This window comes from Electrona antarctica, assembly GCF_951216825.1.
Source record: "Electrona antarctica genome assembly, chromosome: 18".
NCBI classification, from domain to species: Eukaryota; Metazoa; Chordata; class Actinopteri; order Myctophiformes; family Myctophidae; genus Electrona; species Electrona antarctica.
In genome coordinates this window covers 35,988,054-36,009,061 of record NC_136799.1, presented here as the reverse complement: position 1 = coordinate 36,009,061, position 21,008 = coordinate 35,988,054, and the positions used below count along the sequence as shown (strand labels likewise).

At 40.4% G+C, this 21,008-nt stretch overlaps 2 protein-coding genes across 2 annotated transcripts; one reads left to right on the top strand and one right to left on the bottom strand.

Annotated features, from left to right (window-relative positions):
- Nucleotides 1–1,829: 1,829 nt before the first annotated feature.
- LOC306941955 (mis18-binding protein 1-like) lies at nucleotides 1,830–12,975 on the bottom strand. Its single transcript, XM_079527598.1, has 19 exons — nucleotides 12,836–12,975; nucleotides 11,905–12,377; nucleotides 11,655–11,774; nucleotides 11,205–11,429; nucleotides 10,919–11,047; nucleotides 9,800–10,077; nucleotides 8,774–8,847; nucleotides 8,059–8,180; nucleotides 7,838–7,928; nucleotides 7,628–7,698; nucleotides 5,513–5,673; nucleotides 5,333–5,375; nucleotides 4,432–4,894; nucleotides 3,914–4,089; nucleotides 3,036–3,169; nucleotides 2,795–2,949; nucleotides 2,430–2,508; nucleotides 2,188–2,230; nucleotides 1,830–2,024 (listed from the first exon to the last, which is right to left on the bottom strand). Exons 2-19 carry the CDS (start codon nucleotides 12,239–12,241, stop codon nucleotides 1,936–1,938), a joined length of 2,790 nt encoding a protein of 929 aa, XP_079383724.1. The 5' UTR covers nucleotides 12,242–12,377; nucleotides 12,836–12,975; the 3' UTR covers nucleotides 1,830–1,935.
- An 802-nt stretch (nucleotides 12,976–13,777) lies between these two features.
- On the top strand, nucleotides 13,778–20,916 carry LOC306942751 (serine protease HTRA2, mitochondrial). Its single transcript, XM_079528808.1, has 8 exons — nucleotides 13,778–14,461; nucleotides 14,993–15,197; nucleotides 16,683–16,877; nucleotides 17,442–17,474; nucleotides 17,974–18,082; nucleotides 19,036–19,090; nucleotides 19,197–19,292; nucleotides 19,881–20,916. The coding sequence occupies exons 1-8, from the start codon at nucleotides 13,998–14,000 to the stop codon at nucleotides 20,041–20,043; spliced, it is 1,320 nt and encodes a 439-aa protein (XP_079384934.1). The 5' UTR covers nucleotides 13,778–13,997; the 3' UTR covers nucleotides 20,044–20,916.
- Nucleotides 20,917–21,008: the final 92 nt, after the last annotated feature.

The window sequence follows — 21,008 nt, the reverse complement described above, 5'->3', positions numbered from 1 at the left end:
TCACCGAATAATAAGAAATTAATAAAGTCTCCGGAGAAACCATAGGGAGAAACGCGCGAAACTCAGGCAAAGTGATCACACGTCACTAACTTGTAAAGTTATTGGATTGGCCAAACCCCATGTGCGCCAATCAGGTTCCCGTTACCAGGACACAGGTTCCCGTTGCCAGGCCACAAATTCAGCCAATCATGAAACTTGTTTATTGTAAACATTTGGGTGCGTTCGGAAATGCGCACCGGGAGCGCACTCGCCTATTAGTTTGTATTGGCTGTGCCGCTGTGCGAACTGGTGCGAAGTATCCGAACGCACCCGTTGTTTATGAGGGTCGGGCACGTGACCTGCAGGTGCATGCCTTAACCCTTTGATGTCGCCGCAACTTGTCAGAGACATTCAGAAGAGATGATTTTGTAAAATGTATTTTTGTGTTCTCCAACTTGTGTTGATTTCTAGGAGCTCCAGGCCCCCAGAACTCTGAAATAAACCCACCCATAGCCATAGTCCCGTTAAATCGTTCGGATCATTCTTTCTTAAACATTCTCTCATTGGGCTAACTTTTAGCTAGTGAAATGGTGAAATTATAAGGCTCTTTAAATCTAGCGTGACCCTATTTACTGCATGTCATTATAGGCAAAAACATAGCCATATCCTATAGATAGGCTAATGCCTATGAATTCTGTAATGTCTGTACTTGACCAAGTGCTATTGTCTGTTTGGGTTATTATCTCACATGCAGCATGACTGACTTGTATTTTCATATGATCAGAAATAACTAACAGAATGTGCTTTCTGATTTGTTCAGTTTATTCTGTAAATAAAGGTGCTTTCCCACAAAAAACTAAATATAGCATCATTAACAGGTCAAAGATTCATTCTTTATTTATTTTTTTCAGAACAATACAAATAGTTTAACAAAGTCTTAATTCTTTCCATTTGGACTTGTATGTACAGCAGAAGGTGAAACCAACACCCACTCACACATTTCATCTCTTCTTGGCTCCATTCCCACCCAGATTCTCCCTCTCCAGAGAGTTGCAGGGTCTATTGCAGTCTTCAACGAGGTATACATGATTGAAAGCACATCACTGACTGACTTTGCACAAGGAGCAGCGTATTTATTTTTTGTTCAGAATTGTACCAAACTAGACCTGTTCATAAAAGTTAACATTTAGCAGACACGTGCTTTCACCTTAATGACCTGACTTTGGGACATAAAAATGTTAAATGACCTGCACGTTGCCAAGACTCAGATTTAATTGATACAAAGACGAGATCGAAAATACCCCGACATACAGTAGGCCTACAAGGAGCTTGTAGACCAGCCAGGACAGTCTACGATGTATTAATCGGACTCAAATCAAGCGTTTGCTTTTCCTTCTAGACTATAAACGGTTGATGTACCCTGAGGGAGCTGGGTTTAAGACATGTAAATCCCTTGACTCCTTCAAAACAGCTCTCAAAGGGCACCTACAGACAGCTGCAATTTGAAACTGGCCCTTGTAGAATCTGAATCGCACTCCCTTACTGTTAGTTTATTTTCCTTACATGATTTGTTTTTTTTAATATAGAAGTGTATATGTGTCTCTAAATGTTCTGATGAATTGAAAATGGTGGACGCTGTTGTAAACAAGTGTAATGCTTTTAGTGTGTCGTCCAGTCTTTGTATAGAGTTGTGCTTTCATATGAAATGTACCCATTTTGCAAACTGTTAATATTTCAATCAGCCATCGCTTATTTACCGTATATACCAAATTTGAAATGGAAACCTTGCATTACATGAAATAGTTACAGATCATCTCTTTAAGAATAAGAACAGAACAAAATCAGTCATTCAGATTCCAGTCATGTTTATTTAAAGAAATGCTTTATTTGGAATCTAAAAAAAAAAAAAAAAAAGTAAAGTAAAATTAAAACAATTAAAATAGTTAAGAAAACATTTCAGTCCAGATCAAAGTAAAAATCCTCCTCTCCACTTTCAGCTGATTCTGAATCTGGTCTCGTCTCCTTGACCGTGAAGGAATTGTGTTCTAGTAGAAAAGGACAGCATCAGTTTAACATTGCTCATTTTAGTGAGTCTGTGTAACATACGTAGAATTCCAGTTTGACATAGATTTCTGACAGACAAAACACTTCAACTAGGGCTCTATCTGCTACAAATTTATATTGGACATTTTCTATCGAAAAACCCACCTCCAATAAGACGTCTTTTCTCACTTTTTTTCACTTTGATATCCTGAAAGAGGAAACGTACATTAAGAACTTAGCATATGATATTCAATTGAAATAAGTATGCCTCTGAATTCAATTCATACATCATAAAAAAAAGTGACGTTTGCCAACAATGGCAATTAAGCTAATGGAAGTCATTTTCAGCAAGCAACACCACCATGAGATAAATGTATATGATTATTCTTATCATCATAAAGTTGTACCTTTACAGCACAGTGGACATTAGCCCGGCATTTCTTCATTCGTTTTTGAAGTCGATAAACAGAACGGTCATCATTATCCCTTCAAATGGAGAGAAAAGTTACAACATTGTAATCATGTCATTAACCAAGGCCATAGGGTGCAACTAGATTATCCTCCCCATTGCACAGTTTGGACAGACTGATCATATGTAAATGAGGATTATAGTAGTCAGGTGGTTATATGTATAAAGATAAATTCACCCGTCTTCTTCCAAGACAGATTCAGCGCTCAAGGGGATTTTTTTTGTTCACCAGTAAAGTAAAAAAATGTATATGCTTTTACACCACAGAAAGTCAGCACTTAGATAGAATTCAGCTTCATTCACCTGTCGACAGACCCCAACATATCTTCAGTGATGTGGTGACACAGAGGGGTCTTTACTGTAGGGAAGCCTGATGATGATGTCCCCGGGGTCACCGGCTCTAGACCTGGAAACACAAACTCGTCGTCCGACTCGTCAGCAGACAAGGTGGCAGGGAACTGTGTAGCAAGACAGAGAAAATGTTCACATCATATATTACACACTATAATAACTACAAGTAAGAGCTACTGTTTAAAATAAATACCTGGAACACATTAGCAAACATTGAAGCGTTAGTGAACGCATCATCATAGTCTTCTTTGGGCATGGCCTTAATAAGCTGACGAACTTGCTGCTTTCTCTTCAAGGTTCCAACTCCAGCAGTTATCTTGGGAGGTCCTGTGAAATGGGTCGACAAGAGGCACAAACAGCATTGTCATCTTGCCAGCTCCTCAATGTCCTTTTTAGAAACATCTTATAATTGCAGTTTGCCGTATGATAAATTAAGTGCAGCTGCAATGGGAGGTCTCTCTCCCTCACCCTCTCAAAGGAGGCTGGTTGGGTCTCAGTCAATCAGACCATCCAGCCCCCTTGGGCTACAGGCTCTAAATGCAATGGCACTACCTTGCGTTGGCTCTCGCATAGCCAGACTGTTGCCTCTCGCAATTTCCAAACGCTTCTGTCATATAGTCTGGCGCAACGGAAGCCCTATCATGAGTAAGCGATAGTCCCACAGATTTATCCTAATATAAATAGAAATTACCTAAGCATATATAGCTTTCTGCTTAGCAGAAATGATCGGAAATGGCAGCTTCCTTACTCGGATTTCGGGTGGTGTAGTTCCACTTCCAGACTCTATATAGTTTTCTGTCTCACTCCCATAGGCCTAGAAATTAACAATGGATGTCCAAAGATTTGATCAAATAACTTCCTATCAAGAAAAACAGTGCAAATACATCAGCAAGTCCCTATGAATAATAGGTTCCTGGAACAAAATATTTTGAGCTGGGGACCACAGCCAATCATTTTGGGGTTCCTTCCTTTTTTTTTTTTAAATAAGAAAATCAGCCTCACCCAGCTTCAATAAGCAACCTAAACCACCTGACTCAAACAGAAACACTGCTTATGGAGCAGCATACATACCTGGCTCATTTACAGGTTCTTTCTTCCTGGAGGTTTTGGTTTTCTTGGTTCGGCCTGTGATGACCACTCCCTGCGACATGTGCTCTCTCTGGCACTCTTCGGCAGAGCGTGTTGCAACCATCTGAGCCACATTATCCCAGAAACTTCCCAAATGATTTGGGAACAGGTTGACAGCCCTACACAACACACATACAGTCTTAGGTACATACTTAAGTGAACAGTGTTGGTCTGCAAAAATGGCGACTTCAACCAACAAACATGATGCAGTGATTCACCATTTACACTTTCGTGAATAAAACATCTGCATGCCTTTTATTGTTTTGATCCACAGTGTGCAAATCAATATGAACAGGCACACACACTAAACAATTTATAGTCATTATCTGGGACTCATGGGACTCAAAATGAATGGCCATTACGTTGTTCAATAGGCTCATTTCTCAGGAACATGAGCAAATAAGAGTTGAAGAACTTGTGAATGAGACCCATCTCTTTCTGTGGTTGTAAGAAAAACTTACTTTTTCAGCCTTGCCAGCTCTGCCTCAGACCACTGGTCCTCATCATCCTCCTTTACTTTAGCGTCGTTTACATTTTTCCTGGCCCTAGATCCAGTTTCTCCGAAAGCTTTGGTGCCCTTAATCTGGCTGTGTGGTGGTGCCCAAGAGTCATCATTTGAATCTGATGCTTGATCACTAATGGGAGGATCTTTTCTTGTAGACTGTCTCTTTGGGTTTATAGACCTCTGCCTTGAGCTGGCTTCAGGTACACAGTCTGTATACAATGTGGGCTGCATGGCCGTAATTCCTGCAATAGATGTTGATCTGCGAGAAAAGCCCTCTGGGATGCTCAAGTCAGTGTTCAGTGGCTCGTTGTGTCCTCCAGTTTGTTTATCAGGTTTGGCCCTGGCTCCGTTACGGTGGCGAGGTGGCGGTTTTACCTTTCTTAGTGGAGCCATCTCACTGGCGTTTGACACCGTGTCTTCTAATATCCAGAGAAAACACAGAGTGAACCAATGAGTAACAAAGCCTTAATTCATACAGTCTAGTATAGTCTGGTCTAGTTTAGTCTCACACAAGTTACAACCATTGAAGAAAACATGTACTTTTTAGTGTGGATCTAACTATTGGTTTGTTGATCCGTCCATTCGCCCAAACAAAACATCTTGGACAGTACTGGCTGAATTAGCATGAAACTTGCTGTGCACCTTCATTGCACCAGAGCATGAGACAGGCCCCATAGCCTTTCCTATAGCACCACCCATAGGCAAAAAAAAACATTATAGAAACCTATGTACAGTCCTTACAAAGCAATTTTCAGCTGACAATATGCAGGTTTGACTAATGAAGTATTAAAAATACCTTCAAAATACACCCAATATCTGACATTATACTAGGCTACTGTACTTCCATGCATGCTTACCGTCACAGTTGGACCGGGAAACTGTTACCTCTGCCTGAACTTCCTGCAAAAAGACGTTGAAATAAGTCAGTAAAAGAAGTCAATTACATCAAGTGTGTAAATAAGTCAGTAAAATAAGCAAATTACATCAAGCGTGTCTAAGAGCAAAGAGTGTTCAATGTCAAGGTATTAGTAGCTTACTGGGAGAGAGACAGTTGTCTCATAGGAATCATGAATGGTCATGTTCATGTCCTTGTCCACGATGACCCGCCCACCTCTCCAATAATCTAGAGGGGTGATTATCATACGGCCACTTCGGGTCTTCGCAGAGGACGTAGGTGTACAGGAGTGTGAGGAGACAGCTGGAGAAGAGAAAATATATATATAAACTGTACTTAAGACATGGACAGTACTACTACAATACCAGAGTCTCCATCTAAAAGGTTCTTGAGTTTCAGAATACAATTCATGATTTTAACTTAAAACAAACCTAAATAATACAAACATGAACTAATGTATCAAAAAAGGGTTACAAGAAGGAAGTTGAGTTGAGGGTTATTTCAACTATGCCAGTGGTCTGCTGTAGCTACATTATTCAGCTATTTAATAATGCCATCAGGATGTCAGCAGATGTCAGTGTGTACTGAGAAATGTGAAGAAGAAATTGTTCTACATATAGATTTAAGGTTTATATAGTTGATAAGTTTGTTATAAGCTGCAGTATGGTTTGCTAATTAGCTATATTATGATGTTTGTTCCTTTTAGAAACCAACAACAACTTACACAACGCAACTTGAGGGGCAAGGTGGCGTCTGAAGAGAGGCTCGTCTTCATAGCACAACTTAAAATTGGAAGTGCAAGGGGAGTATATATTCCGCGACAGACTTCCCTATACTACTTCCATGCGGAGATGTTTATCTTTCTCGACAGGGGAACGGGGGGAAGCAGTGTAGAGAACAGTCGCTTGTGTATACTAGGGCACTGCACTCCCTGTGGGGGTGTGGAACGCGTGTGTCAAATTTGAAGTCGGTGGGGCAAACGGTTCACAACTTACGTGCATTACAACCGTACAAACACAGACGTGGCGCATTTATAGTTAGATTCCACCGTTTGGGAGCCATGATGAAGAAAAGTCTAGGACGACATGTGGATTGTGGAGCATTGTCCAGTGCGTTTTAGTAAAGGCTTGAACAGCCTTTCTGTGTCACACACCAGAGTACTATAGAGTGGCAGTCAAATGAAGTCTGGCAGTCGGTTGAAAGGTGTGAAAAGGTTGCCGTTGAAACTCCACACTGCATTGACAGTCGGCTACTAGTAAAATCTGATGTAAATCAGCAAAAAAAATAACCTCTGGCTTAGGTGATCTAAATTTGCAGGAGGTTTGTAGTTCATGTCCTGAGGGTATAGGGGTGCCATGTTTTTTAGTGGTGTCAAAAATAATCGATTCAGCAATGCATCGTGATTCGGCCTTGCAGCAATGCAATGTGATTTCTTTTTTTTCTTAATTTTTATCCCACGATTCTGCAACCCATTTTTTCACCCAGTAATCCTGGGCACTACACTTCCTCTGCCAACCGGGGGGGCAGAGGACTGACCTAATGCTTCCTTCAATGCATGAGGAGTTCAAGCTTCTTTTCACCTGATAGGGGAGTTTCCCTGGCCGGACGTACCGTGTGGAAGGAACACGTTATTCCGGCCAGTTCCTTTCCCCTCCATCAGGCACCCCGGCTGGCCAGGGAGAGGTAGTTTAGAGACCAGGATTACTGCATGTTTTTTGTGAGGGTACCTACCCTAGGGGACACGGGGAGAACATGCAAACTCCACACAGAAAGGCCCTTTCTCCAACCACACCTCGGGCAGCAATGTGATATAATCAATAATTGATGCCTAAATATAATTATAATACTGGAGATATATATATATATATATATATATATATATATATATATATATATAGTTCTAAAGGTTGTACAGTAATATAGAAAAGTGTGCTGCATTGCAATGCATCGTAGAATCTATTCGAATTGATTCGGTGAATCAAATTGAATTTTGAGGGCAGTGCCAAATGCCAATTCACACAACTAATGTTTTACTTTATGTCAACAGCAGTGTTTCGTACTGGGTGTGGGCAGCAACTGGGAAGTGGAGGGAAACTCTTGGGACTGGAGGTTGATTGCTGCAGCATTCTGGATAACTTGGAAGGGCTTCAGTGAGCTGTGCTACAGTGAACACATGCGTGTCTTGTCATATTACATGGAATGAAGTCTGGCACACTGAACAATTAGTTCACATGAACATGTGTCTATCTGTACTTACCTGTGCGGCGAACATTTGTCTTCTGCGGTTTCACTTTCACAGACTGGTTGACAACTTTACTGCTCTTCTCTCTGCGACAGGAATGATCATTAACAGGATTAATAACTGGTAGATCAGGAGCCAGTGTCATATATAACTATATGCCAAAACACTAGTCAATTAACAACAAAATGACACTATTCCTGGATACATGGACTGAATTCAACTTACCTTATTGATTCTGACTTGAACTTATCATAAATCAATCTCCAGTCTTCAGGGAATCCATCAGCAAACTTCTTTAAAAGCCACTGTGGTAATTCTATAGGACAAGGACAACATATCATAACTTATTTCATTCACTATATGCATCCACTTTGCTGTCACATTTCATTGGTGGTTTCATTTCTATGTTTGCACGAAGTAGTCTGAAATGTTCTTAGCCGACTTACCAGAGTCCATCGACATGGCCATCCTGCCCACCAAAATGTACGTGTTTGCAGAGGTTGTCTTGAGCACAGTATTGGAAAGCCTCTCCACAATGACACTACTATGCCAAGGCTGCTTGTCGTCCCTGTGAAGGAAATATACGTAAAAATGTGACCCTCTCCACCCTGCCTGTTGTGGCTGCAGCTGGGGTAGGGCAGAGCTGGAGGGATCGTCACCTTGGGTCTGGTGTGGTGAGGGATACCAGGGGATCCCTCAGTCCACTCCAAACATCATTAGTAAGCAGCCCAATTAGAATATCAAACAGTAGTGCTTTCTCACCGTTTGGAATGGAGCAGATATTTAAAGATCAGCCATTTTCAGCAAGTGTTCTCCAGTATACGGAATTATGCTGGGGTTTAAGTGTTTATAAGTAAGGGGCATGAGGGAAATTGGAACTGTCCACCATGTGTTCTGTGTCTTTTCATTTACACACTACATTACACACACCCATGAACTGCCAATGTATTTTTCAATAATTTACTGATCGCAGGCATTTAGCCTACATGTTTGCAGGCATTTAGTTATTTTTTTAAATTAGAATATTGTCATATTCCTTTAATCTCCATTTATGTTACAAGGCTGAGCAAGTTGAGACACCACACTGTACACGAGCTTATGTGCGAACAGTTTGAATGTAAACAAGATTCTATCAAAGGAAGCTTAATTTACTATACTTACTTGAGGATTCCATCAACATACAGGCCAGCAGAGTTAGATTTCAGCATCCAACCTGTTAAATAAACCCCAATGACCTACAAAGCGGGGGGGGGGGGGGGGGAGATTGCTCACCAAATGTTCCAATAAGACAGATTTTGCACTCAAATTGAAATATGACCAGTTGGCCACAACTCTGAACAAATTTATCTGACCAAAAAGCATTTCAATTATATATACACACGTTCAAATTATTTGTGTTCATATCATACGAAGATATCCTAGCTCAACGACCCATGACTTGTTTATGCTGAATCAGAGCAGTACACGGACAGACTTCAGACTAGAGCGCCTGCTTCTTTGTAAAACTGAGCAGAGCCATTAAAGTGGCACCAAATCTAATGTCCAATCCGGTGTGCCGTCTGCTTCATACAGATTGATTAAAATAGCATATTATTTATTAGGGCGGTGAATCTTTGGGTGTCGATTCTTGGGGTCACGATTTAATTCAAAAGCATTTTTTTTCCCAGATTTAAAACTATTTTCTATTCAAAATGATTCTCGATTCAATACATAGGATTTCATCACAATCTACTCCAGTCTTGAACTGAAGTGACTACAGTAACTTGAAAATGACTGAAGACATGATGTTTACTGTGATTAGGGTAATCTTACATTTCATATCACAGACACCATGTAGTGAAAACTCCTGTAACTAACAAAAAAAAAAAAATCAAAAAAAAAATCGTTCCTAACGGAATCGCGATTCTAATCGATTTTTTTTGACACCCCTATTATTTATTCAGTCACGCAAAGCTAAAAGTGATATGCAGTTTCATTATGGTTAATTTCTGGAGTAAATGGAGCAGGCTATTAGGCTTGTGGATGCATTGTGATTTACAAATAGAGAATTGCCTACAGGTGTGCAATTTTAATTTCACAAATCAAAAATGTGTCTTGTAAACACGTAAAATGTTGAATGGAATTTCTCTACAATTTAAAAAATGAAGACCCTGATGAGCAGTTCCTTAAAATCCACAGTCTACTCACCTTTCCTTTTTGGGGTCTCTTTATGGAGGGCTTTGCAGGCCATTTAAACACACCCTCACGCTTCTTCCTGAAGCAGATGCTTGGTGAACTGACGAGAAGTGGGTCCACCACAACAGGCTGGAAATCCTCACCAGGGTCATCGGCTCCTTCCAACTTGGACTCACTGATGGGATCAGCACTTCCAGGAACACATCTGACATCACCCATGGATGATTTGAGCTCCATCACATCCTTATGAAAGGCTGTGGAGGTTGACCTGTCCTGTGGCTGAAAGAGACCTACGGAGAAAAAAGAAAAACACCAAGTGTTCATTTTGTTTACTTAAGCTGGATTTGCGACTGCAGCTTTAGCGCCAGAACACATGAAAAGATCTACCGTTTCCATTCAAATAAAAGCACTCCCTCACAGAATGCCAGTATCAGATAGAAGTGCCAGGGTTAAAAACCCTTAAAATTAGGAAAGCATCTGTGTGATTTTAGCATTGGCTCACCGACACATCTGCTATTTTTGGAAAAGTGAAAATACTGATTTAGAAGGTATTTGGAAACATCTGCCAATCCATTAAGACCTGAGGCCGATTCTACAATCCAATTGTGCTCCATTTAAAGTGCCATGCTGTATCAGGGCTCAGGGCTAGAGTCTCATCATCTATCTATAAATGCACCATGTCTGTCTGTACAGCTGTAATGCACGCAACTTGAGAACCGTTCAAATTCGACACATTCCACACCACCACAGGGAGTGCAGTGCCCGGTGTCGAGTCAGTCGGACCCACGGTTGTCCAGAACCACCACAAAAGGCCTTTGTCCGGGCTCTGGACAGGGCCCCTGCCCAGGGTCCATATATGGAGCTGAAATCACTCCTTATTTGGGCCTGACACACCACACACACAATTGCATAGCCGGGTGGGGCATGGATCTCCAACTTCCATCATTACTGACTCAGTGATCTACAGCCGGGCCATCCTGAGGGATTTGACTTGAATGACAACAGAGGATTCATCCTAAGAACTCAAGGTCCAATCTTAAAATCCAGCAGTAATTTAGTATTACATGAACATCTAATCTAACACTTAAGATCAGGCATTACACTTGATTACATCTCCCAATACTCCCTCACCTCTCCGATGGATCGTTGTCGTGCCGCATCCAGCTTTGTGAATGCGTCTATTCCTCTCGTTCTCTTTAATGTGAACAAAGAGCTTGGCTGGAGACATCGGAGGAAGCTTCTCCAATTTAACCCACAAATCTGTAAACCAGAAATTATCAGTGAATTCTTCCAGACTGACTATGGCATTGCTGTGTCAAAAGTCAAATAAAGTGATGTGAATAAATATGAAGCATGGGGTTAACCAGGGAGTAGCATGAAGTAATTATTTCTTCACCACTTGACAAAATGAACTCACTTTTATTGGAAATGCATATCTGTGGGAAGTTGTGGCAGAGAAGTGGGTCAGCTGTAACAGGTGTTTGGCTGTCAGGACCATCAGCTCGACTTGCAGTCATGTCCAAATTGTAAGGGAGAGCATTTCCTACAACACGGCCAAACCCCAAACCCATGGTGGCGGTGTCCGGCACATCATTCTCTTTATAAACAGCGGAGGTTGGCTTTTCCATTTGAGGGCAGCACCCTAACAAAATCAAACACAAAAGAAGATTGGACTCAAGTCAAGCAGACAAATAGTTATTTAAAAATTATATAAATATTATTTATGTAATAGTTAATTTCCTATAATGTAGAAAAGAAGAAACAATGATGCACCAGGATTTGCTGGACAAACAGACTGCGAGGATGTATTCGGTAATGATAACATTTTCATACAAAGCAGACATTCCGCAATTCACTATATTCTCACCTTGCCCCTTGATCAGTCTTCTCCTCACAGTCGAACTGCCAATATTTTTGAATTCCTGATCCCTCTTCAGGTCAAGCACTTCATCTTCAGAGACACGTTTCTCACAGGAAAGATGAGGCTCTGTGAAACCATTAGTTATTATATTAAAGCTCAAATGTGATTCATATTGGCTTCTGCAAACACAAGTCCTGTCTACATGTCTTACACGATGGCCAACATGAATAAATATTAAACATGATTGACAACTTACTGGGCAATAAATTAGACCCAAACACAGGATGGTTTGAGGTGACTTCAGTGAGATTACGACGCTCCCTTTGAATTTGGGATTTCAGCTTTGCAAAGACCTTGGCAGGAGAGTCATGTTGTGTCATAGTGTGTCGCATACAGTTCGTGGTTTTGGGGGGAGGCACAAGATCTGTATTGTAAGTGAACGTCCCATCATCATCCATGAACACAGATATAATTTCACTGGACATATCTGGAGACTGAGAGGCCATTGAATCATCATTTATATGCCGGTTGGGGGTCGTCCGGCTTCCCTGAAGCTGCCTGAAGTTCTTGTCCGGTGTGATTGTTGGGTACATGTTCAAAGTATTAGTCTTTGTTGTGTCTCCATGGAGGGAACATGGAACATATGACAAGAACCCTTTGTTGCACAATGTAGCTACTCCCTTCCTTTACATCATAAGATTGCGTCCATGTCCGCCCGAACGTCGATACCTGCAAGTGACAATGGCACGGTGAAATAATCATTTTTCAAATGTATGCTAGCACTCCACATGCATCTGAACCTATTTTAACTCTATGGTCTACTGACAAACTCACTTGTTGGGGCGATCGATCAATAGAATACTTTATTGGCCAGTCTAGCCTCGTTTGGAACCTCACACGAGGTTCCAAGGGGATTAGGCCTACTATAACAGTTGCAAATAGTATAGTGGTACGATTATGCAATGGTGCTAAAGGGATAAGACAAAAAGCCCATAAGGGCTTGTTTCCATTGTGGTCCTATGTATTGAATTCATCGGAGAAAGCGAAGCGCTAACTAGCTAATTGGCTAGCATACATCAACTCTCCCAGTAATAACGCAGCTTTATCGTTTAATTCGCGTGTAAAGTTCGAAAACAAAATATGCTATTCGCCACCGCTTCATGCAAATAGAGGTAAACAATTCTTACCTTATGCTATGAACATATGATCTATTCTAACCAATTCAAAGCATCGCGACTTTGCTAAGTTTGCTTGCTGGTTACACAGGCTTCTCTGCCTTACGTTGTGACCAGGCTCTTCTTTTCGCAGAAAAGTAAGCCTGGGACCGAGGCTACACAGTCACTCACACTGGATTTTTAAATGGCATAACAAGCTACGCTATTGGCTCGTGAGAAGGCGACGACACTTCCTGGCGTAGAATGCGTCACTACCCCTTTGTGTACCATCATTGATTGTTCGAATGAATACTTTACTTAACATTTTGCAGAAAAAAGCACAGGAAAATCTGCTACGAGAATTTATTTAAACCTACCGGTATAACACTATGATTTAAACCCAAGTAAGCATATGGCTTGTTCCCATTGGAGTCCTTTTGTACTCAATTAATCGATCATGTAAATGTGTGTTTCCGTCAAATAAAAAAGCTCCGATTTGATTCAAATAAGTCCATTGAACAGATTGTAAATGTGATACTTATTGCATGAGTGTAACTGAATATTAGAATCCTATCCTATGGCATTTATTTAGGTGAGAAATTGAGAATCCACACAATAAAATGCAACACTGCAGTTCTTGAATGTGCCTCCGGGGGGCTAGTTTTTTATTCCTAGGATAGCTCAGGTTTAGGAGCGCTCGTTTTACTACTCTTTTACTACCGCGGATTTTTTAATAGTTTTTGGATTAAGGTTGGTGAGGGGTACGTTAATAGTTTTTGGATTAAGGTTGGTGAGGGGTGCGTTGCTCCCCTGCTTGCGGTTATGTTTAGGTTAGAGTTAGAGATAGGGTTAGTACTAGTCATAGAGTACTAGTAGGCATAAACACTTGTGTGCGGTCCAAAACACAGCCCAGCGCTTCCTACTCCACTGACAACCAATCACAGCGCTCCAACTCGCCTCCGGGGGGAGGCCTCCTCCCCGCGGCGGCACTGCGCATGTCACAACTCGAAGTCAAATTGTACCCTGTTGTTGACAACAGTGGCAACTTTATTCGGTTTCGTTTACATCTGCTGTAAATGGTTTAGCATGTTTTAATACTTAATGAATACAAATCGGACAGTTGTAACGGTGACGTCACTGACGTGTCACCACAAGCGAAACGTTTCACGAGCAGCTGCTAGTGAAGTGATGCAACATGGCATCTCATGCTGTCAACCGTTGTTTGTTCTCGATCTTCAGGAGGCAGCGACCTAAAGATCCCCACGGCGGGCTCACCTTCAACACGTTGATCCAAACGACTAGTTCCTTTAGCATCTGTAAGCAGAAGATCTCACGGAGCGATGGGAACACTGCATGTCTTGTTGTTGACAGAGGAACGCGGACTTCAGGAAGTGGCCAGGGTGGCTCTTCCTGGGACAGTGTCTTCAGATCCGTGGCCCTCGGGCTGGGACTTGGTTCTGTGGCCCTTTTGAACAGGGACAATGATGATGAACAAGACAGAGGAACCACAGTCTCTGGTTCGATCCTTGAACGGTTTGTTCTGTCTGCCCAGTGTGCCTCTCCTTATAAACCAGACAGCCCCCGTTATAAATACAACTTTATTGCTGATGTGGTGGAAAAAGCCACTCCTGCTGTTGTGTACATTGAAATAGTAGGCAGGTGAGTTACTAAAAAGGGGAATTTACATTGCATGTGGGTTAATTTTGTATTGATTCATTGATTTCAGGTCTTTATTGACCAAAAAAACATGTACATTAACATAAATATTTGCACATACATGTAAAAAAAATCACACCCGTGTGAACGGAGTGGTGTAAGGTCTTATATAGACTGATCAGCTGTGGTCTGACGTAATGAAATCACACCCATGTGAACTGGGTGACCATGGCAACCATGCTCATTGTTTTGGTACGAACAGACACGTAAACTAACAAAGCCAGTTGTAGGAGTGGTTTACACCACTCAAAAAGGATACAATATGAAAAGCTTGAGTGTATTTACATTGCGGATGTGTTTGATTGTTTTGTTGTTGTTGTTTTGGGGGTGGGGGCCTGAATGGGGGGGGGGGGGGGGGAAGCTGAGTAATCCACAAGTGTGCATTAGTTCTAGTTTGTAAACGCACTCAGAGTTACAAATGGATAAAACAAACGCATAAACTTAAAAAGCTTTACCTGCGTTGTTTATACACAGGCATCCACTGTCTGGAAGGGAGGTGGCCATGTCCAACGGCTCTGGTTTCATTATCAGCAGTGACGGTCTAATTGTCACAAATGCCCATGTTGTGGCCAACAAGAGGTGTGTCCGTGTGAAGCTGACTAATGGAGAGACGTACCATGCCACCGTGCAAGATGTGGATCAAGTGGCAGACATTGCTACAATCAAGATCAGTGCCAAGGTACAGCAATGAGCTACTTATCACACATGCAGTCGATATACAGTACACCATACTGTACACATGGGCAACTGGCGGCCCGGCCGGGGCCACATGCGCCCCCCCACCTTCACTTAATGCCAAAAAGGTTCATATCGGTTAATATTCAGCTGATACAATTACATTTTTTATGTCCATTGTATTTGCATTTAGGTTCATAAAGTTAACATAAGTATAACTAAATGCATGCATTGCATGCACTTCATCAGGGTCATGACTCTGATGTGTATACTAGCACCTAATAAAAAGGCTTAAATTGTCCGTGCTGCTCCAGTCCTCTCCTTCTGCAACATGTATCCTTGTTCCTGTGATGCACCAGACCAGCCGTTCCAGGCTTGAGCGCGTTGGTAGACTCCCTTTGTAAATAAAACATTTTACTTTTTAGGATTCCAATTCAAAAATTGCAAAAAAATAATAATTCAGGATTTCAATTCAAATATAGCTGAGCTTGTAGATCGGTTATTTTTGCTACGATAACAATGTGGCCCTCTGAGTGTGGAACTATAGTGGCCCTCTCCATCTTCAAAGTTGTCCCGCAGTATACAGAGACTGAGGATTTTACTTTGCTGTGTGAAAGGAAATGTAATGATTAATTCAGCACCCATTTTCCATAATATGACAGTGCTCTTCGACACTTCCCAAATTCAAGTGAACACAGCACACATACACAACAAGCGCAGTAGTACTGAAAAAGGAGTGGCTGGTCTCTGGCTCGTTCTTTTTCTTTCACTCTGATTTCTCTTGTGTCTCTTTCACCTTCCCTCTTCTCTCTAATTTCCCCAAATTATCCAGTATCATTGATTGTTGTTATTGCTTCTACAATGTTGAGGAAATGACATGCTTACTGTGCATTCTCTATAGAGCGTCGCAGTCCCGCCTCCTACCCTGGACCAGGAAATGAAACCCAATGCATTTTCCTCATAGACATTTCTTAAAGTATTTATTTAAAGACGGTTACGCCGCGGACAAAGCCAACTCGAGTCGTGACAACTCATGACAACACAAACAATATTTTGGACCAAACAAATAATTAGAAAGAAGAAAAAAACGGCAGGTTACAACACTTTTGTTGTTGTTTTTCTTCTTTGTAATTATTTGTTTGGTCCAAAATATTGTTTGTGTTGTCATGAGTTGTCACGACTCGAGTTGGCTTTGTCCGCGGCGTAACCGTCTTTAAATAAATACTTTAAGAAATGTCTATGGGAAAAATGCATTGGGTTTCAATTCCTGGTCCAGGGTAGGAGGCGGGACTGCAACGCTCTATACTATATCAGTATTTGTTCAATACTGGTGTCTGATGTCTTTTACCCCCACAGGATCTATAAAGAAGATATTATATTATCTACCAAATAATTGTACTTTTGTTGTGTACTCATGGTATGAAATGTAAAGATTATGATCAAATATATTAATCTTGAATCTCTCTTTTCCTCCCCCCTCCTTGCATAGCATCCCTTGCCCACCCTCACCATTGGGCGGTCTAATGATGTGCGGCAAGGGGAGTTTGTGGTCGCCATGGGCAGCCCATTTTCACTCCGGAATACAATTACATCCGGAATTGTCAGCTCAGTCCAGAGAAGCAGTAAGGAGCTCGGCCGGTACAACTCCAACATGGATTACATCCAGACCGATGCTGCCATCGATGTAAGCATTGTTTTTGTTATATCATCGCTCATTATTATATACATTATTTTTTGGGTAACTATATTTAATTACCATTTACTAATGGTAAAAAGAACCTGCGATCCAATGGATAAAATGTAGCTTTATTTAGTCACAAGCTCGTTAATACTCTTCATTTAATCAATATTTATAAACCCCAGAGACACAATTAACCACTTTCACTTGATAAAATATTCAGAAATTGATAAATTAGATGAAGCTTGACACGCTGAGCTTGTGAATCAGTTATTTTGCAAGACACCCTTGTACGACGAAGTAAGGCATTCATTCATTAAAAAAAAAAAAGTAAAAAATAAACAAATTTGGAGATTTAACATTTCTGCCAGACAACAACAACGATAAGCTATATTGTCTGTCAATTTGCTCTTGGGTTTATATGTCCACATTGTCTTATTACAGCTTTCTTGTTTGCACATTGCCTGTCATGAGGACGTTGAAAATAAGGACTGATGCGTTTCAGAAACTGCTCCTGAGTTATACCATAGTCCATTGTTGATTCACATGTGATTGATTTATGTCTTCCAGTTCGGCTATTCTGGAGGTCCCTTGATTAATTTGGTGAGTCACAAAAAATGTCCTCTCGGTGATCAGCTGATCACACTCAAAAAGGTCTGTTCAGGATGCTTTCCTTTATGTTGACATACTTTACAGTTAGTAAAGTTACTGATATGACAATGATTGATTTTTCAAATTGATTGGATGTTTTATAATTATTTGTTATTTAAAGCAATAATGGGGTCCTCTTGATACCTGGATACCTTGTTGAGAGTTGATAACTGTGCTTTACGGATAACCTTAACCTTAACATACTGCTAAAGCACACATGAACTAAGATCTGAATTCTACCATAGTTTGTTGTTATTGTTGTTTGTTAGGAAACGATACATGAGGGCAGCTGTCATTTGAATAGAGTAACACAATTCAAACTAAAATATGGTAGGCTCACATATAAAAATGTTCAGTACTTTATCAGTTAGTGCTCAAAACATAGTTATAAAAACAAGTATTAATGCTTGCTGTAAAGCGAAATAAATAACTTTGTCTCATCACTTCTAAGGATGGTGAAGTTATTGGTATAAACACCATGAAGGTGACTGCTGGGATCTCCTTTGCCATACCCTCTGATCATCTAAGACAGTTCCTGGAAAAAGCCGCAGACAAAAACAGTAAGAATACTATACTTTCTCTATAAACATTTTCATTTTGGTTTTAAGTTCCTAATGTTTTTATTTATTTTATATATTTGTATTCGTTTTTTCTTTCTCCAGAGTTTCTAATGTTTTTACATGTTGCCTTTTTGTAAGTGTGAATGAAAAAGACAAGCCATGAATGGAAAACATTAAGTGCTTTCCAGAACCATCCACCCAGGTGGTAAAGATTTTCATGCAGTGTGGCTAGTAATAAACATTATATTGGTTGCGTTATAGCCCACTGTGCAATACAAACTAATATGTGAGTGCGCTCCCGGTGCACATATCCAAATGCACCCACTATTAAAGGGATAGTTCAGATTTTTTTAACTTAAGTTGCATGAAATACTGTATTAATTGATTGCCCGAGTCCTGTGGTGGGAGTTCTGCTCTGGTTTTGGTGAAATATCAAGTAGTTCCGGTCATTTTGTGGGGGGCACTGGGGGCCACGCAGTAAAAGTAAATGAATCCACAAAACTAACGTAATTTGTATTGTTGACCTATTTCTAAAATATTAGTGCAACTTCCGTTCTTTTTTTACCCCTCTATCACACAGAACTATGTTTATTGTGTCCATATCACTACGCCCAAAAAATAGTTCCATGTGATAGAGGGGTCAAAGTTGAACGAAAGTCGCGCTAATATTTTAGAAATAGGTCAACAATACAAATTACATTCGTTTTGTGGATTAATTTACTTTTACTGCGTGGCCCCAGTGCCCCCCACAAAATGACCGGAACTACTTAATATTGACCAAAACCAGAGCAGAACTCCCACCATGGGACTCGGGCAATCAATTAATACAGTTGCAACCACTATATTTAATGGCAAGTATTTCATACAACTTAAGTTAAAAAAATCTGAACTATCCCTTTAAACATAAATGCCATAACTTATTTTATGCATTCTTTCTTTCATTTGTTTCCTAGAATCAGAGACCAAACGCAGATATATTGGTGTGAAGATGTTGACCCTGACTCCAAGGTAAAACGGTGATCAGTTATGGATTATCTTTGTATGGCACTACTGAACTGTGATTTCATCTGCTACATTTTCTTGTGTTATTGACACGTACGGGCCTTTTCTTCAGTATTATCGCTGAGCTGAAGCTAAGAGTCAAGAACTTCGCAGATGTTACACATGGAATTCTGATCGTTGAGGTCGACATAGGCTCCCCAGCCAAGAGGTAAATTACTGATTACTCACCCCATGGAGACTTGAATTCATGGATATTTCTTTGTTATTGTCGCATTGACCAGCAATGATTCCCTATGGAGACACAAAGGAGACTCTTAGCCCTATCTTGCGCTTATTTAACTTATTTGCCACGTTGAGAGCTTGTAGATCGGCTATTTGAACTATTTTAAACGTTTTTCAAAATAGTAAAAGATGTTTAGAGATAAGGGGTAACATATAGCAGTATGTCTCCATAGGGAACCACTGCTGGTCATCAAATTATTGGCTTAGGAATGCAATTTGTTTTTGGGGTGAACTATCCCTTTAATACAGTTAACAAAATTAAGTGAATTAATCAAACCTTAGAATATTTGTCTTGTGTATTCAAATAGGAATGTGCAGACAAAGTGACAGCCTCATTTCAATAGAAGTCAGTGTCATCCTTTTAATCACTTCTGAAAACATACTTTTATATCAGTGTTTTACAGCACAACCTCAAAGAAAGCTTTAGATGTTTACCATACATACAACTGCTTTTGTGGGAAACTTGGCCATTGAACATGCACTAAACTGCTGCTAATTCACTGCCCTCTCACAGAGCTGGCATGATGCCCGGTGACATTGTGGTGGAGATCAATGGTGCCAAGGTCAACACTAACGAGGAGATCTACAAGGCCATACACAGCAACAATATCACCATGCTAGTGCAAAGACAACATGAGTTACTACGCCTACAGATCACCCCAGAATACGCAGAATGACCTGCTGAGTAAGAAGGGACAGAATAAGGAAGTGTGTGTGTGAAGTTACTGTACGTGAAAAATGGAGACTGTGAAACGTGATGGTTACGATGGTTGGGAGCCACTTTTTAAATGTAGTTCAATAAAAGCAAAATGAAAACTACCAATTCATTAACTTATAGTATGTTCTCACCAAGGGGTCCATTTGGACAGTGAAATGTTTTTTCTCATGGTAATCACTATGTAAAATGACAGTTGTGAAGGTGCAAACTTTCTTTAATGACAATTGCTATTATGGAGATGGTTATAGACATTATTGGAATACATTAGTTTTTGGACTGAACAAGCACCTGAGTTATGAAACCAGGTTTGAGTCATCTTGGTCATGACTAGAGCATTAGCACATTCTGCAAAGTTTTATAAAATGTGCTCTGTATTATTTGTCCCATCTGGCAAAAAACAAGTGGTTGGTGAAATTATGTTTTGTGTTATAAATTATGTTTTTACTGAAGTGTTATAAGTTATTGTTTTATCAAAACTGAAACAAGGCAATATTATTCAAGACATTTAATGTTAGACAGCAACATGAAACAAGCAACAGAGACTCAACAGTGCAGTATGGACCAATGGTATAAAACTGACTTGAGAAATCAAGTTTGAGAACTGAAATACTACAAGCTGTGTTTTGCCATTGCTGAGCAGGCACACAGAACTATGATGATAATCACATTAGTAAATTATAAGAATGAATTACACCATGTATCTACCTGTACTGTAGAGTATGTAACATCAAAACTTGAATTTTCATTGTCAACAGTCTTTCAGGAATAATAAAATATAAATTTTAAATAGTTAAATTTGACAGCCATAATCGCAGCTTTCAAAGACACAAAAGAAACCTTACACTTTCACTAATAAACTACAGTGACATCTTAACTGTATTTATCACAGACTGGTAACCATTAAATGGAGATAGGACCGTTCAA

Coding starts and splice junctions, on each gene's coding strand:
- LOC306941955 (XM_079527598.1), bottom strand. CDS start 12,241: ATGTACCCAACAATCACACCGGACAAGAACTTCAGGCAGCTTCAGGGA. Junction 11,430..11,654: donor AAGACTGATCAAGGGGCAAG/GTGAGAATATAG, acceptor TGATTTTGTTAG/GGTGCTGCCCTCAAATGGAA. Junction 2,231..2,429: donor ATGTCCACTGTGCTGTAAAG/GTACAACTTTAT, acceptor TTCCTCTTTCAG/GATATCAAAGTGAAAAAAAG.
- LOC306942751 (XM_079528808.1), top strand. CDS start 13,998: ATGGCATCTCATGCTGTCAACCGTTGTTTGTTCTCGATCTTCAGGAGG. Junction 14,462..14,992: donor TACATTGAAATAGTAGGCAG/GTGAGTTACTAA, acceptor GTTTATACACAG/GCATCCACTGTCTGGAAGGG. Junction 19,293..19,880: donor ATAGGCTCCCCAGCCAAGAG/GTAAATTACTGA, acceptor GCCCTCTCACAG/AGCTGGCATGATGCCCGGTG.